Source organism: Coenobita brevimanus, chromosome 26 (assembly GCF_032717465.1).
Source record: "Coenobita brevimanus isolate Jiangsu-jjx chromosome 26, ASM3271746v2, whole genome shotgun sequence".
NCBI classification, from domain to species: domain Eukaryota; kingdom Metazoa; phylum Arthropoda; class Malacostraca; order Decapoda; family Coenobitidae; genus Coenobita; species Coenobita brevimanus.
This window is the reverse complement of record NC_136979.1, coordinates 12141838-12158175: the sequence shown is the minus strand read 5'-3', so window position 1 is coordinate 12158175 and position 16338 is coordinate 12141838. Positions and strand designations below refer to the sequence as shown.

The window sequence follows — 16338 nt, the reverse complement described above, 5'->3', positions numbered from 1 at the left end:
TGTACTTTCTGCTCTCACTTGCCTCAATACTCACAAGGCATTCAGGCCTGATGGGGTCCCTCCTATTGTCCTCAGGAACTGTGCTTGTGTGCTTACACCCTGCCTAGGTAATGCTTTTTCCTTGTTTGTCAACTTGTATCATTCATTCAAGCTGGTAGTTTGCTCTGATTCAGCCTGTCCCAAAGAACGATGGCCATTCCCAGCTCTCTAACTATCGCCCAGTTGATTTAACACCCTGTATTTTGTAAAGTTTTTGAATCTGTTCTTAACAAAAAATTGTAAAGCACAGTTCCTTTTAAAAGTTTTCTGATCGTCTGCACAGGTTCCGCCAGGGAATCTTCATTGGTGATCTTCTCACCATCCTTTCAGATTCCTGGTCATCCTCTTTAAGGTCAGTGGCAAAAGCCATTGCACTTGACATCTCAAAGGCTTTCGATCGAGTCTGGTATAAATCTTTAATTTCCAAACTGCCCTTTTACAGTTTTATCCTTCTGTCTGTGCCTTCATCACTAGCTTCTTTTCCGGTTGTTCAATAGCTGCTGTTGTAGACGGTCACCGTTCTTCTCCTAGGACTATCAATAGTGGTGTTCCTCAGGGTTCTAGCCTGTTACCAACTCTTTTTCTTCTATTCATCCATGATCTTCTAAGCTGCACATCTATCTCTATCCACTCATACTCTGATGATGCCACCCTTCACCTTTCCATTTGCTTCTCACAGCATCCGTCTCAGCATTTATTTCAACAAACAAAGGATGAGGCTATGACACATTTAATGTCTGACATGACTCATATCTCTGACTGTGATGAGAGTAATCTTGTTTTTAATGCATCATAAACTCAGTTCTTATATCTTCTTACCCGTCAGAATCTTCCGCAGGAGTATCCTCTAATTTTTAACAATATCCATCTCCATCTTGCATCATCTTTAAACATACTTCGGGTTTCTCGGGATTTATCTAGGCAAGATCACCTTACATTTCTTGTAAAATCAGCTTCCAAGAGATTAGGTGTGCCAAGCCGACTCCGTGCCTTCTTTATCCCTGCACTGTTGTTGACTTTGTTTATTAGTCCCTGTGTAGGGTACATCTCTCATGAGGGGAGAGGCTTCCCACATACAGCTCTTCTCAACAAGGTGGAGTCAAAGGCTTTTTATTCTGTCACTATATCAATGGTCAACGCTTCTCAGAACTGTATGCTTGGATCCCTCCACCACTACGGCGGACATGTAGCACCCGTCTGACAGCAAACTCTTATCTTTTTTTCTGTCTAACTCTCTAATGCAAAATTTAACAGTTACTCCCAGTCCTTCATATGTACAACAGGTCAGCTCTGGAACTGTCTTCTTCCATGTGTATTTCCAACTGCCAATAACCTCCAGCTTTTTAAGCACAGCGGGTCCAGGCATCACGAATTGAAGATCTTGAATTTGACTTCTTTTTTTTTCTTGGAGGGAGCAATCTTGCCAGCTTCTGGCCTTTGGTTCCTTCTTTTTTGCATGAAAAAAAGTTTCTTTCTAGCACACCGACCAGGCACTATTATCTAGCTTTTTTATGGAAGGAAATAAGAACCACGGCTAGAAGCCTGCAAACCTGTTCCTTCCCTCAGAGAGAGAGAGAGAGAGAGAGAGATAATAGTCCAATAATTTCACTCTGTCGTCTTCAAGGGAGTGGTGGATGGGGGGGACAATTATGCGCCCCCTCCCACCCCCACGAGACTACAAAGGCTGGGTGGTGAGACACCATTTTTGGAAGTTTTGGAACAGGACGTGTGTAGGTAATTTTGTATTGACAGTTATGGGAAAATGTACATGAGAGTATGATGGCCTACTCCCCGAGTTAATGAAACACTGTAAAAGTTCAGCAAAGTTGGTCCTGAGGGCTGTTGAATCGAAAGCTCTAGCTCTTCCTGTCATCAATTTTCCATCCATGTCGGGAGTACTGCCCTGTTTAACTGGTGCAAGGAAGAAAGATCCAAAATCTAGAAGCCTGTAAAGTTGTTCTTTCCAAGAAAAAAATAAACAAAAGAGAGTCAAACTCAAGACCTGTTAATTTCGAGATGCCTAGACACATTGCATTTGAGAAACTGGGAGTCAGAGAACAGAGGGAAGTACAGATTGAGGAAGACAGTACCAGAGATGACCTGTTGCCTACATGAGGATATGAGATGTATCGGTTAACTTTTGCATTAAGGAGTTGAACAAACAAGAGGTAAGCGTGTGCTGCCATATGGATGCTATAAGCTTGTCATAATGGAGGAAGAATGCAAGCAAACCGTTTAAAAGAGCTGTGGCTACATGACGTAACAATTGCAAAAAGAGATAAAGATGCAACAGAGCGGCGGGAGGACAGAAGTGGTGGGGAGTAATTGAGAGGAGTTAGGCTGATGAAAAGAGAAACCTATGATTCATATTGTTCAGAAGAGATGTATGTACTGTACGTGGAGAGCCACCACACGCATGAAAGCTGTACACGCAGAAGCAAACAGGCCCCCTGCCCAAAGTCAACAGCTTTACGCGAGCAAGGAAGAAAAAGAGTCGGCTTGACATACACAATCTCTTGGAACCGGATTTTGCACGAGGGAATGTGATCTTTACATGATAGTCTACTTGCAGACTGACAAAACTTCAAAGGCTCAGATACGAACACAACATTTAATCTGGTTAATCTGAGTCCTGCTTTGATCAATTATGATATACAGTGACAAAACTGATACTGTATTCTAAAGGACTGTTATACTTAAGTCTTCATTTTTTCCCTCACCTGAAAAGAAAGTTAGTATGTGCTTCCCTCCCCCTCCCCCAGGAATCACGCCTGGTTACTTACTTATAATGTTTACCTTACGCCATACTGTTTTACATAGATAGGGCAAACTGTAGAAAGCTGGAGTAGATAATATTGCATCAGTACAGATTAGACACCTATGGCAGTTCAACTATATTTTATCAGATCCTTGTGAATCAATTTATTTTTTTCTTCTGTGTGTGTGTGTGTGTGTGTGTGTGTGTGTGTGTGTGTGTGTGTGTGTGTGTGTGTGTGTGTGTGTGTGTGTGTGTGTGTGTGTGTGTGTGTGTGTGAGTGAGTGTGTGTGTGTGTGTGTGTGTGTGTGTGTGTGTGTGTACAGGTGGGCAGCTTCCTGATCTACTACTACGGTGAAACAGAGAAGGACGACCACCTCAGCTACTTCACACTTGTTGGGGTTAGTATTTTAATGGTTTATATTTGATTCTTGCTGCTGCCTGACAATTCTTTTCAGGTTGGACTGCGCCCTTGTAGTGAAGATATATATATATATATATATATATATATATATATATATATATATATATATATATATAGAACTTGCCTCTCCCGACATTGTTCCACTTAAGATACAGACAAGATACGTGAAATCCATTCTAGACAGTTTACCTACCAACAAAGCTCCAGGCCCAGATGGAATTCCGCCAATTGTTTTGAAAAAGTGTTCCCCAGAACTTGCCTCTGTTCTTGCAAAATTATTCAGACTATGCAAACGTACTTCTTCATTCCCTAATTCATGGAAAGAAGCCAATATCCACCCAGTTCCAAAGAAACGAATTTCCTCTGACTACAGACCAATAGCTGTCACATCTTCTCTTGGTAAGGTTTTTGAAACTGTAATTAATAAGCACATAGTTAAACATCTTGAATCCAACAACTTAATTAGTGACAGACAATATGGTTTTCGCCAAGAAAGATCCACCATTGACATACTTAATCTCCTGACTCATACCATCCATCAATAAGTTGACCTACATGGTGAAACTCATGCAGTAGCCCTGGATATTTCTACTGTAAAGCTTTCGACAGAGTGTGGCACCGTTCCCTGTTGTCCAAACTCCCTTGCTATGGACTAAACTCTTTTGTTCCTTTGATTTCCTCATATCTCAGCAATAGAAAAATAAGAGTATAAGTAGATGATGTATATTCCACTTCCCACTCAGTTAATACCGGCATGCCGCAGGGATCAGTTCTGGCACCAACCCTGTTTCTCATTCATATTAATGATCTCTTATCTGTCACCCACAATCCCATCCATTCATATGCAGATGACTTAACACTTCATAGTTCATTCACACTCAGACATCCATTTGCAAAGTCCGATATCTCTAACTCTCACCTCAGTACAGCCATCTCTTTAAATCAAGACTTATCCACGATTAGTGAATGGGGACAAAACACCCTTGTCTCATTCAATTCTAGTAAAACCAAATATATACAATTTACTAATAGGCAGGTATTGCCAGAATCGTATATTACCTTCAATGCTACGAATATTCCCATTTCCAAAAGTATTGAAATTCTCGGCGTCTCGCTTAACAATGACCTCAGCTGGACCTCTCATGTCAGATCACTTGCTAAAACCGCCTCAAAGAAACTTGGAATATTGTACAGAGTCCGTAACTTCTTCACTGACGAGCAGTTAGTTATAATTTATAAGAGTCATGTGCGCTCTCAGCTTGAATACTGCTCACCCTTGTGGAGCGGATGTGGAGAGGTTGCATTAAAACAAGTAGACAAAATTCAGAACAAAACTGTTAGAATTATTAATAACCTTGCTATTACTAATAAACTACCTCCCCTACAAGTAAGAAGGAATGTTGCCTCCCTTGCGTTATTTTACAGATATTTCTACAGCAAATGCTCAGACGAATTTGCGTCCATGGTGCCATCTCTCCATGCCTTCCCTCGTGCTACACGGTCAGCTGGCAGCGCTCATGACTGGACTGCCATTCAGCCATACTGCAGAACTTATGCCTATCAGAATTCTTTCATTCCCCGAACTGCATCTCTCTGGAACTCTCTTCCCCAGAGTTGTTTCCCTCCAGACTTCAACCTGCTGCTGTTCAGGTCTAACTGTTACAGATATTTTATGAACAGAGGACACCAATAATCTGGTGCATGGATTTTTTTTTTTTTTTCATTTGTTTATCCTTCCTCTGTTCTGTTATTAATATATATATATATATATATATATATATATATATATATATATATATATATATATATATATATATATATATATATATATATATATATCCATCATCTAATCCTACATTGATCCATGAGGAGCGTAGGAGCCCGGGGCTAGGCAAGTTTGTCCTGGCATTTAAGATGAGTGATTATATATATATATATATATATATATATATATATATATATATATATATATATATATATATATACTGTATATACATACACTGTCAGTCAGTGATATATATATATATATATATATATATATATATATATATATATATATATATATATATATATATATATATACACTGTCAGTCACATCCTTGCGCTAATATTTAGTCCTATCCTCCAAATGTAGATTTTATTAACTGAATCCTAACTGTTGATGTTATTTTTACTTTACTCTTAATACCGCCATCTATCATTAGCCAGATGTCTTAAGTTCGGAAGGAGTGGCCACTAACAAACTGCCTCCATGCCGCCGTGTCCGCGCCATACCATCCCTCTTCTTCTCTTATTCACTCAGTTACTGGATTCTTTAGTGTAGAGGGCAGCTGTAGGTAATGCAGCTCCTGTCGACTGAAATGTTCGGTTTGTTTGGCGAAAACGACCTCCTCGAAGACATTGATGTTCAGTGCGGAGTTGAGTGATGCTGAGAGGCAGTGACTCTGTTATGTTACCTCAGTATTGTAGCTAAGTATTAGAAGACAGATTAAGTTTTTTTGTCTTGACTGGGAGAATGCAGTTTATATGTGAGCTGAGTACCCTACATTTCTGCTTTCGCTTTTGTCTGTTTTTTTTTTCCAACAAGTGTGTGTGTGTGTGTGTGTGTGTGTGTGTGTGTGTGTGTGTGTGTGTGTGTGTGTGTGTGTGTGTGTGTGTGTGTGTGTGTGTGTGTGTGTGTGTGTGTGTGTGTGTGTGTGTGAGAGAGAGAGAGGGGGGGGGAGACGTTATGACGAAGTGTTATAGTTATGGAAAATGCAAGGAAGCAAAGGCGATCAGAGCAGTCTCAGCACTCTTATATCCTGGGATGTAGGAGGAACAAGAGACAAAGGATAACCCTATCACATACTCACAAAACAAAGGGCTGTCTAAAGACACACAAGAAACAAAGGATAGTCTAAACACACACGTATCCTGTGCTGACATATGCGGAACAAGATCCGAGATCATCAGTAGTCAAAACTTCCTACTCATATCTGTCTATCTATTCAATTCTATTTCTCTAGTTTAGTACAGTACTAATAATTACGTCACGCAGTTCAAATATAATATTTTAATAAGCATAAATACATCCATTATACACTGACTGTGAACATAGTATAGGAATAAATAAATAAGCTAAACAGGAAAAGGTTTAACATATCACATTTTATCCCCGGCCTCCCTCTCTCCCTCCACCACACTCATATACCACAGTGTCGTGGTCAATCTCTCAGTCTCAGTTCTGTCCACATGGCCAAACTGTCGCGGGGTAATTCGCCTAACGCCATCCAGCACATTCACATGAACACCTCAACGCTCCCTAGCTTCCTATATTGTTTGCTTATCTTCTCACCTCCGCACGCTCCTATGAATTACGGCACAACTCTGTTCATATGTCTTTCCTTCCATAAAGTATAATTTAAGAACATTTGTACCTTGCAGTGTTACATATTTATCTCTGATCATTTTGAGAGCAAGTTTGGATATCAGTGTCTGATATGGGTGTTGTGTACAGTGTCTGGGAGGTTATGAGCGAGGACGCATGGAGCATCACCACCTTATGCACACGTTGGGCTACTACGGCAATGCAGTGTATCTCGTTGCTTGCCCAGGCTCTCTCTATTGGTACGTTCATACAATATACGTTTAAAATTGACAGTCTACAACAGTGTTTTGTATGATATACTTGATAATTGAGTTTGCTGAACAGTTTTACCATTCATAATCATGTATATTTGATGCATGGGACCTGCATACCATGAAGTGATACAGATCTTCTGGTTTAATCTGTTCCTAATGTTATCAGTTTCTTTCATTACACAGCACTATACCAAAGGAAGACTATGGGAGGCTGGTGTACCAAGCCAAAGGAAACGACACACTTATCACTCAACTCCACATGGATAAAATAATTCAGAAGGTACTGAAACCAACGCTACTAACAAGAGTACCACCCTTGTCACCAGAAGAAGAGTTCCACATGGAAAATATTATGATAATGAAAATGACGCCAACATACAGGCAAATAAAAACTTAGCTCTCTACTGTATTTGTAAAACTGTTGTATTCTACTCTCATTACGTTAAAATGAACCTATCGCCTTTGTACAAACAATTGAAAGTATTATTGTATATTCTATTTATTTGAAAGACAAATCTCTGTTAGAAAAATTTTCCTTGCAATATATTTTAATTCAGCCAAATGCAGACAATTTTGTTCAAGTGAAGGAAATCTTACAGTCAGTGGGTGAAAAATTACTTTCATTAACCTTTGTGCTGCTTAAGATATACATAGGTATTTCACTTCTTCGTTGCTACCCTTATCCCATTCTAGTAGTTCAGTTACTCATTTAGGACCTACCTAGCATGGGCCAACTGGCGTACTGCAGTTATCCTCTCTTCTTATGTTCTTAACACCATACCATTTTATTAATCTTCATCACCATTATCCAAAATCTGTTTTCCACCAAACAAGCGCTCTCGTTGACTGTGTGGCCTGCGTCGCACCATAAAACCATATAAAAAAAAAAAAAAAAAAAAAAAAAGCGTGGTGCACAATGGAATGAGTGGGATGGCCTGTTATGAGCGGTGGAACTAGGATAGGAGTGTATGACATGCGAAAATGGGTGTCGTGGTGCAAGTGCAGTGAATGTTAACTTCAAAATATCGTCCCCTAAGTGAAGGAGGCCTGCTTCCGGCTACATTCCCTTGGGGTCAGTCAGCTCCGTAGGGAGTCTTGGAAGGCCCTCCCCATCACAGGTTGCCCCCCACTGGGGAGTACAGCCTACTCTGACACCTACATTTGACATACGTAAACACTGACTTACACACTTAAAGGCTGAAAGTTAATGCCTCGTGTTCTGTGAAAATCTTCCACACATAGGCGATCAGGCAGGGAAAGGACATTGACCTGTCTCTGGTTACACACCCCTGGGGATCAACCTGTCTAGGATCTCTAGGGGGTCTAACCCAAACCACTCCATAGGAGCCATCCCTTCCAGTGGAGCTATGTTCCCATCCCTGAGGACCAAGCCTCCAGAGAAATTGTCTTGTTGTTGTTGTTGAAGATTTTCCCCTCCTGTGAGGGGACCGGTCCCTATAAGATAGCACTGTCAGGGGTGGAATGTCAGAGTTAAAGGAGGGAGGCATCAGACTGTGATGTACAGTACAGTACTACAGGACTGCAGCTTTTGGTGGGAAGGAACTGGCTACCTGTTGGATGCAAATTTCATTGTCGGGAGTCAGCTTATTTCTCCCATAGGCGCAGATGATTGTATATACAAGATAATGAAGCTCGTTGTTGCAGATGTAGGAGTCTTGGAGGTCTTTTACTTCTTTGTCAGCGAGGGAGGAGACGTAAGTATTTGTATCCAAAGGTGGTGTATTTATGTTACAGGGAAATTGTGTAACCAGTGATTTCATGAAACCTCTAAGGAATTCGTGAAATGAGTTTAAATTAACATGGGTTATTTAAGGCAGGGTTAATTTAGGCTGCAGTTAGGTTAGGCTGGGATAATCTAAGTTAAGTTTAGGCTAAGTTAGTTAGGTTAATTTATTTGAACGCTTAACATAACTTAGCATTTATCTAAATTAACCTAACCTAACCTACCGTATCTAACCTAGCCTAACCTAACCTAAACTTAACCTAGCTTACCCCAGCCTAACCCAGCCGCAACCTAAATTAACTTTAAACCATCCTAATTTAAGGTCATTTCACAAATTCCCTAGGGATTTCATTAAATCACTGGTTACAAAAATAACCTGTAATATATATATATATATATATATATATATATATAGATAGATAGATAGATAGATAGATAGATAGATACATGAACTTGCGAATGTAGTATATCGGGCATGAGAGTAACTCCGTAGGTGCAAGTGTAATGGCAATACCTACAGTATGTGGAGAGGACCTTGTTAGGTACATGATAAAGAGGTGAAATAGAGGAGAATTCAGAGGTAATGATTTGAAGACTGCCTATTTAAGCAACGGTAACTTGAGGCTCTTCTGCAATGCGTCCACCCACTGGAAGGAGTTCCAGCTTTAATGAGGCATCAGAGTGGGGGAAAAAAAAAGTAACAATGCTACATCTACATCATTCCATTTATCTTTAGATTTATGACTATATAAATAGTGGCTACTCTAAAAACTAAGATTGACATATCGTCCTTATTTATTTATTTTTTTCAAGTATGCCATTTCGATATATATATATATATATATATATATATATATATATATATATATATATATATATATATATATATATATATATATATATATATATATATATATAATTACAAGCCATTGCAATTTCATTGCTGAACAAAGGCCTCCCGCAACCTTCTCCCCAAATTCCTTGACTGAGCCAATCTCTGCCACAGGGGCGTCATTTTAATTTTCCTTGGGGGGGACATAGGCTATTTAGGAGGCCCCCATACTCCTATTTCCCCACATGGATGGGGTGGCGAACAAGTATTTTGAAGCCACATGCAAAGCTATATGTAGGGAAGTAAAGCAGTAAACAAAATATATATATATATATATATATATATATATATATATATATATATATATATATATATATATATATATATATATATATATATATATATATATCTTTGATATTAAACCAATTACGTCTTGACACACACACTAATGGATATTCTAGCACTGGCAAACGTTTGAACTTTTAAACTCCGACTTCGAACCACAAAATAAAACCGTGCTTTCGTGTACAATTCTATGTTAATTCTATTTTTGGTAAAGCATACATGGCACTTAAGTGTTTTTGACTTAGATTTTGCCACATAGATTTTGTATAAAATAAAAATGCTTACTTGGTTCTGATGCCAACCTGCCGCCCCACCACCGTCTCCTTTTTCCTCATGGTCCCACGGTACCTCACCGCCCCCCTGGATCTTTCCGGACCACCAGCCACTTTGGGAATTACTGATCTAAATGAACTCTTAAGACTCCTGCCTACAGGTACGTACTTCCTATGATGAATAAAAACTTTTAATGACAGCCAGAATACAATAAAAAATGCAGCTCGATACTGAAGTTAACGGAACAGCGGGCTAGGAACATATTTTCATTGACATCCTTTAATTTACCTAGTAAAATATTGTGATTATTACACACACACACACACACACACACACACACACACACACACACACACACACACACACACACACACAAATGGTCCTGACGAAAATTCAGGTTGGGTGCTACATGAATGTGCAGATGAGTTAAGCAGACCATTGTATTTAATATTCAAGGAATCCTTAGGTCAAGGTCAACTACCTGATATTAGGAAGAAAGCAAACATTGTTCCCATATTCAAGAAAGGGAATAGACAAAATCCACTTAACTACCGACCAGCATCACTGACCAGTGTTGTAAGATACTGGAAAAGCTGATATGAAATGTTTGGATAAACCACCTAGAAGAACACAGTATGATAACAGAAGGGCAGTTTGGTTTTAGAAAGGGAAAATCATGTGTTAATCTATTAAGCTACTATGACAGACTTACTAAACATTACAGAAAAGAGAGGGATGGGTGGACAGTATCTATTTAGATTTCAAGAAAGCATTTGACAGAGTACCGTACAAAAGACTTGTATGGGAACTACCATCAAGGAGGTATCCAAGGAAATCAGTACTGTTGGATGCAAGATTTTCTCAGAAAAAGGGAAATGAGAACAGTATTAAGGGGAAATTAGTCATCATGGAGGGAAGTACCTAGCAGAGTTCCATAGGGCTTAGTGCTGGCCCCAGTTATGTTTTTAGTATATATATAAATGAAACAGACAGTAACATTACAAATGGAAGCTATCTAACTATGTTTGCGGATGATGCAACAATACAAAAGAAATTTACTAACACAGATTCTTGCAAAGAGCTGCAAGAGGAAGTAAATAAGCTTCATGGATAGAGCAATAAATGGCAAATGGAATTTAGTGAGGACAAGTGTCTTGTTTTAAGTTTGGTAAAAGTGAGAAAAGACCAGATAGGGATTATAAGTTAGGAAGATCAACCCTTCACATATCAGAAAAGGAGGACCCAGCTGACCACATCAGTGAGAATGTACGAAACATGTATACATTGCTTGCTGATATGAGAATAGCATTCACATAATTATATAAATGAAGACATGCTAAGAAAGTTGAGAACATCATTCATTAGACCAACCTTGGGTTATACATCAGTAGTCTGGAATCCTTATCTCAAAAAACACTTAGATAAGACTGAAAAAGTACAAAGGGCAGCTAAAAGATGGGTACCAAGCTTAAGGGATCTAAGCTACGAAGAAAGACTAGACAAACTTAATCTATCAACACTACAGGAGAAAAGGAAAAGGTTATGCTATATAAATGCATCTCAGGGAAAGAGAAAATAGACAAATGAATATATAACCTATAGGGAAGCACCAGCACTGAAGAAAATTACATAAAACGAGAGGCGATAATGAGGTAAGGAAATTCAATTTCCCAAATAGGGCAACTGATCAGTGGAATGCACTACCGAATGATATAGTGTGTGTCAAAATTATTCATAAATTTAAGGATATGTATGATAAAAAGTGTTTAATACATGGGATAGTACGAGCTTGACTCATTCCGGTAAAGATACAATTAGGTAAGAACAATTAGGTAGGTAAGAACACACACACACACACACACACACACACACACACACACACACACACACACCGCTCGCTGGTGCAGTGGTAACGTTCCCGCTTGCCAACTGGTGGACGGGAGTTCGCGCCTCGCTCAGGTTGCGAAAAGTTTCACTGACGAAGTGGGTGGTTACTGTCCCCCTTGAGCAAGGGGACGGGTGTGTGCGTGTGTGAAGGTCACAGCCTTGCCCTTAGATCGGACTATATGAGCTCTCAGCTCCCTTCCGGGAGGGTAAAAAGCTGACGATCACGACCATCAAGTGATCCTGACCGACCTGGTGAATTACACACACACACACACACACACACACACACACACACGATACAGTATATTTCACTCAAATTGTATTGAGGCTAACTACAAATTAGTTATAATATCACAGTGTTAACCTTATATATTTTTTTCATTAATTATAGCCGATTTGGAGGCCCCCTCAGGAAGCTTGAGGGGGGGGGGGACGAGCGGACCTCACTGCCCCCCCCCTCCCCCAAATGACGCCCCTGCTCTGCCAGGCTTTGCCTGCAAACTTCTCTGTCTCACCTCTCCACCACCTGTCTGGCTTTTTTCTGCAAAACTTGCAATCTCTTGGATTCTATCAGTCAGCCTCTTGCTCCATTGAACTGCCCACCTTCACTTTTGTTCTTTAATAACTTAATAATGTCTTTGACTTTAGTCTGCTTTCTCATCCAAACCAATATTGACCTTTCCATTGCTCTTTAAGAATGGACTGGTTTCCCATCGATTTTGTCAGTTTCCTGGTCTCACAACCGTACGTCATAGCTGGGATTAGTACATTCGTTATATACTTTTCGCTTTATACTTACTGACAAAATACTTTTCATGATGTTTCTGTGTTTACTGAAAGCCTTCCACACAAGTGTAATGCGTTTTTTTTTTTTTTCTAATTCGCTATCATGATCTTTACTTAGTTTTAGTACTTGCTCCAAGTAACTGTACTCCTCAACTACTTCAAGATTTTTTTTTCGTTTATTTTGATGACGCTCATTGGTTCACCTTTGGTCTTACTCTGAGACCGTATTTAGCCCCTTTAGTATTTCTTGCTAAGTCTCTGCTGTTTCTGAGATTAGGACAATGCTATCTGCAAATCTTAAACTCCTTTGTTCGCCCATTCTAACTTTTCCGAAAGTACTTTCTAGGCATGCTGTAAATAATATTGGAGAAACTGTATCTCCCTGACGCACGCCTTTCTCAGTCTTAATTTTTTCTGTCTTCATGTAACTTACCTGTGGGAGTGCCTTCTTTATATATGTTTTCGACTAGTTTTACAATGTTCTCGTTTATTCCTTGTTCTCGCAAGGAACTTCTATTTTTTTATTTCTTTAACAAGATGAAGAGAGAAGGAAACCAAATTAAGTAACAAAAAAATCCGTACACCAGATTGCGGGTGTCCTACATTCATTCGAAAAAAAAAAAAAAAAAAAAAAATTGGACCTGAACTACTGTTAAGTTAAAGTTTGGGAGGAAACTATTCTGGGGAAAGGAGTTCCAAAGAGATGCACTCCGGGGAACACAAGAATCCTAAAAGGCAGAAGTTCTGCAGTATGGCAGTGTGACAGTCCGATCTTGAGCACTACCAGATACCCGTGTAGCACGGGGGAAGGCGTAGAGGTGGCACAATGGAAGTAACTTTGTCTGAACATTTGCCACTGTACAATAATGCAAGGGAGGCAACATTCCGTCTTACTTGTAGGGGAGGTAGTTCATTTGTAATTGCAGAGTTATTAATAATTCTTAAAGCTTTGTTCTGAATTTTGTCCAGTTGTTTCAGTGCAACCTCTCCACGTCCACTCCACAAGGCTGAGCAATACATTTCAGTTAAGAGGAAACATGACTCGTGTAAATTATAGCTAACTGTTCATCAGTGAGGAAGTAACGGATTCTGTACATTAATCCAAATTTCTTTGAAGCGGTTTTAGCAGGTGATCTAACATGAAAGGTCCCGCTGAGGGTGTTAAGTGAAACACAGAGAAATTCAATACATTTAGAGATGGGAATTTTAGTAGTATTGAGGGTAATACAGATCAGGCAATGCCTGTCTATTAGTAAATTGTGCCTGCTTTGTTTTCCTAGCATTAAATGAGAATGTTATTTGTCCTCAATGAGTGATCTTAGACAAATTTTGATTTACGGAGACTGCCGTACAGAGTTGTGAGCACTGAGCTCTATAGAACGGAGAGGCTATCTCCGCCGCAAGCGTGTGACTTTGGCCACCTTTTTGAAAAACCCGCACTCGTCGCTTACAATACAAAAACATATGGATTATGATTTTTTTTTTTCTTTTTTTTTTTTTTGCGTAGTTCAGCGGATTATATGGGGTACATTTAGCCAAAAGTATCAAACAACGTCACAGGTTGCTGCAGTTCAGAACTTACCCTTTATGGCACTAAGTCAGAGAAAGGTAATGGCAGAAAGGGAAAAGATAGTGTGGTATTGACACTGAAGTGATAGTGATGTTGAAGCTGTTTTACATCGAAGTAGTGGTGTTAAATTGGTGTGGGAAGTCCTTAGACTATCCATGTCATGAAACCGAAGGTCCAAATTAATAAAGACCAGAAGAAACATGGAAATATCAACAAGAGAGTGTGAAGAGAAGAGAAGAGGACATGGAGAGAAAGACTAGAGATAAATGGGTCCCTTTTAGTCACCTCATACATGCAAGGATACTGGGGAAGAATCTTCCCGCCCCTCCCCAGGGGACAGTAATCTTACACAGTTATAGTCGGATTCCCGCCTGTTTGCGGCGGGGGTGTGGCCAGCACCTGTGGGCAATGGTGCCACGTTTCCCCAACTTGCGATGTGAAACGGAAGCTATTTATGTACAAGGCATCACAAATTCGATAAATTCAGATGAATAAAACTTACACTTGTGTATTTTGATGGATGAAACAACAGTAATCTTATTATGCATAAAATATTTATACAGTAACACAAAAACATGGCACACATATTGTACAGTGTTGCTAAAAGATATTGTAGTCACTTTTAATGGTTTTTAGCGTAGTTTTAGGGTGGGTAATAATATCACAGTTATGGATATAAGATAATGAGCCTGAAAAAAGAAGAAATATGCCAATATCCAAAGTAAAAGAAATAATTCATGTAATTCTTGTGAGTGGCAATACTTACACATCCATCTGGCCTAAAATAAATGTCCCAAGGGAGAATGAGGAGATTCAATGTCCCAAGAGAGAGAGAGAGAGAGAGAGAGAGAGAGAGAGGGAGAGGGAGAGAGAGAGAGGCATGCATTGAATGCATTGTCGGCATCACTTAATATAACGAAACCAAATTAACAAATGAAAGCACAATTATAAATAACTTATAAAAGAATCAAAAGTACTCAGGGTGGCTCACATTTCCCGCCAGGAGAGAGAGAGAGAGAGAGAGAGAGAGAGAGAGGTCTGTCACTGCCTTCTTTGTATTCATTTGTTCCTTTGTACATACTGCACACACTGATATACATTGTTCCTATTGATGCACATATATCTATACACGTAATTTTTTTCTCTCTCTCTCTCTCTCTCTCTCTCTCTCTCTTCTAATACTGACCACGTGGTAGGTGAATCCAGCCCCTCCTTCCCCTCTCCTCCCTTCTTAATCCCTCCTGGGTGTCTCAGGTCAAATCCCCCTTCACACTTCCCCTCCCCCCTGGACCACCACCCCAACAAACCCACATCTCAGCAGACAGTAACTTTGACACTCCATCTACTACTAAATATGACAAAACCAAATTAACAAATGAAAGCACAATTATAAATAACTTATATAAGAATCAAAAGTACTCAGGGTGGCTCACATTTCCCGCCAGGAGAGAGAGAGAGAGAGAGAGAGATAACGGTATAGAAAACGTGGCAACACTGTACACAGGTGCGGGCCGCGCCACGGCCGCGAGCGTGCGCGAGTCCTACTATAGCAACAAGATAATTACATATCCTACTTGTGAAATGTAATACCATCTCTCTTCGATGACTTCCTGTGCCCACTTTTGCATCCATAAGCTGCACAGTTGACTATGGCACTATATTTTCCTGAATCAAGGGCTGCTTTCAAAAACCCACAGAGCAGCTCATTACAAAGACCGCGGGTATCAGGCGTGGTGTAACATGGCTGCCACTACACCAGCGCCGCCCTGGCGGCGGACACACAAATTACGCGGTGCTACCCATGAGAAAGCCGCTCCATACTATACAGCTCAGTGGTTCCAAGTTAGACACTAAACTTTGTGAATGGATGTTTAAATGTGAAAAAGCTGTGAAGTGTTGAGTCATCTGCATATGAGCGAATGGGATTAGGGATGATAGATAAGAGGTCATTAGTTTTAATTAAGAATAGTGTTGGGATCTAAAATGCAGTATAGTGCCACAGGGGGCGACCTAACACCCCCAGAAGGAGCCCACAGAGGAGCAACGACAGCAAGCTGGGACT

General features: G+C 39.9%; 1 protein-coding gene across 1 annotated transcript in view; it reads left to right on the top strand.

Annotated features, from left to right (window-relative positions):
* LOC145393968 (protein O-linked-mannose beta-1,2-N-acetylglucosaminyltransferase 1-like) overlaps positions 1 to 7236 on the top strand; it is a 29171-nt gene extending 21935 nt beyond the window's left edge. Inside the window, exons 12-14 of the mRNA XM_080267945.1 lie at positions 3121 to 3195; positions 6715 to 6824; positions 7023 to 7236. Of these exons, the coding sequence (XP_080124071.1) occupies positions 3121 to 3195; positions 6715 to 6824; positions 7023 to 7236 (399 nt within the window). The remainder of the gene's footprint in view (positions 1 to 3120; positions 3196 to 6714; positions 6825 to 7022) is intronic.
* The last annotated feature ends 9102 nt before the right edge of the window (positions 7237 to 16338 follow it).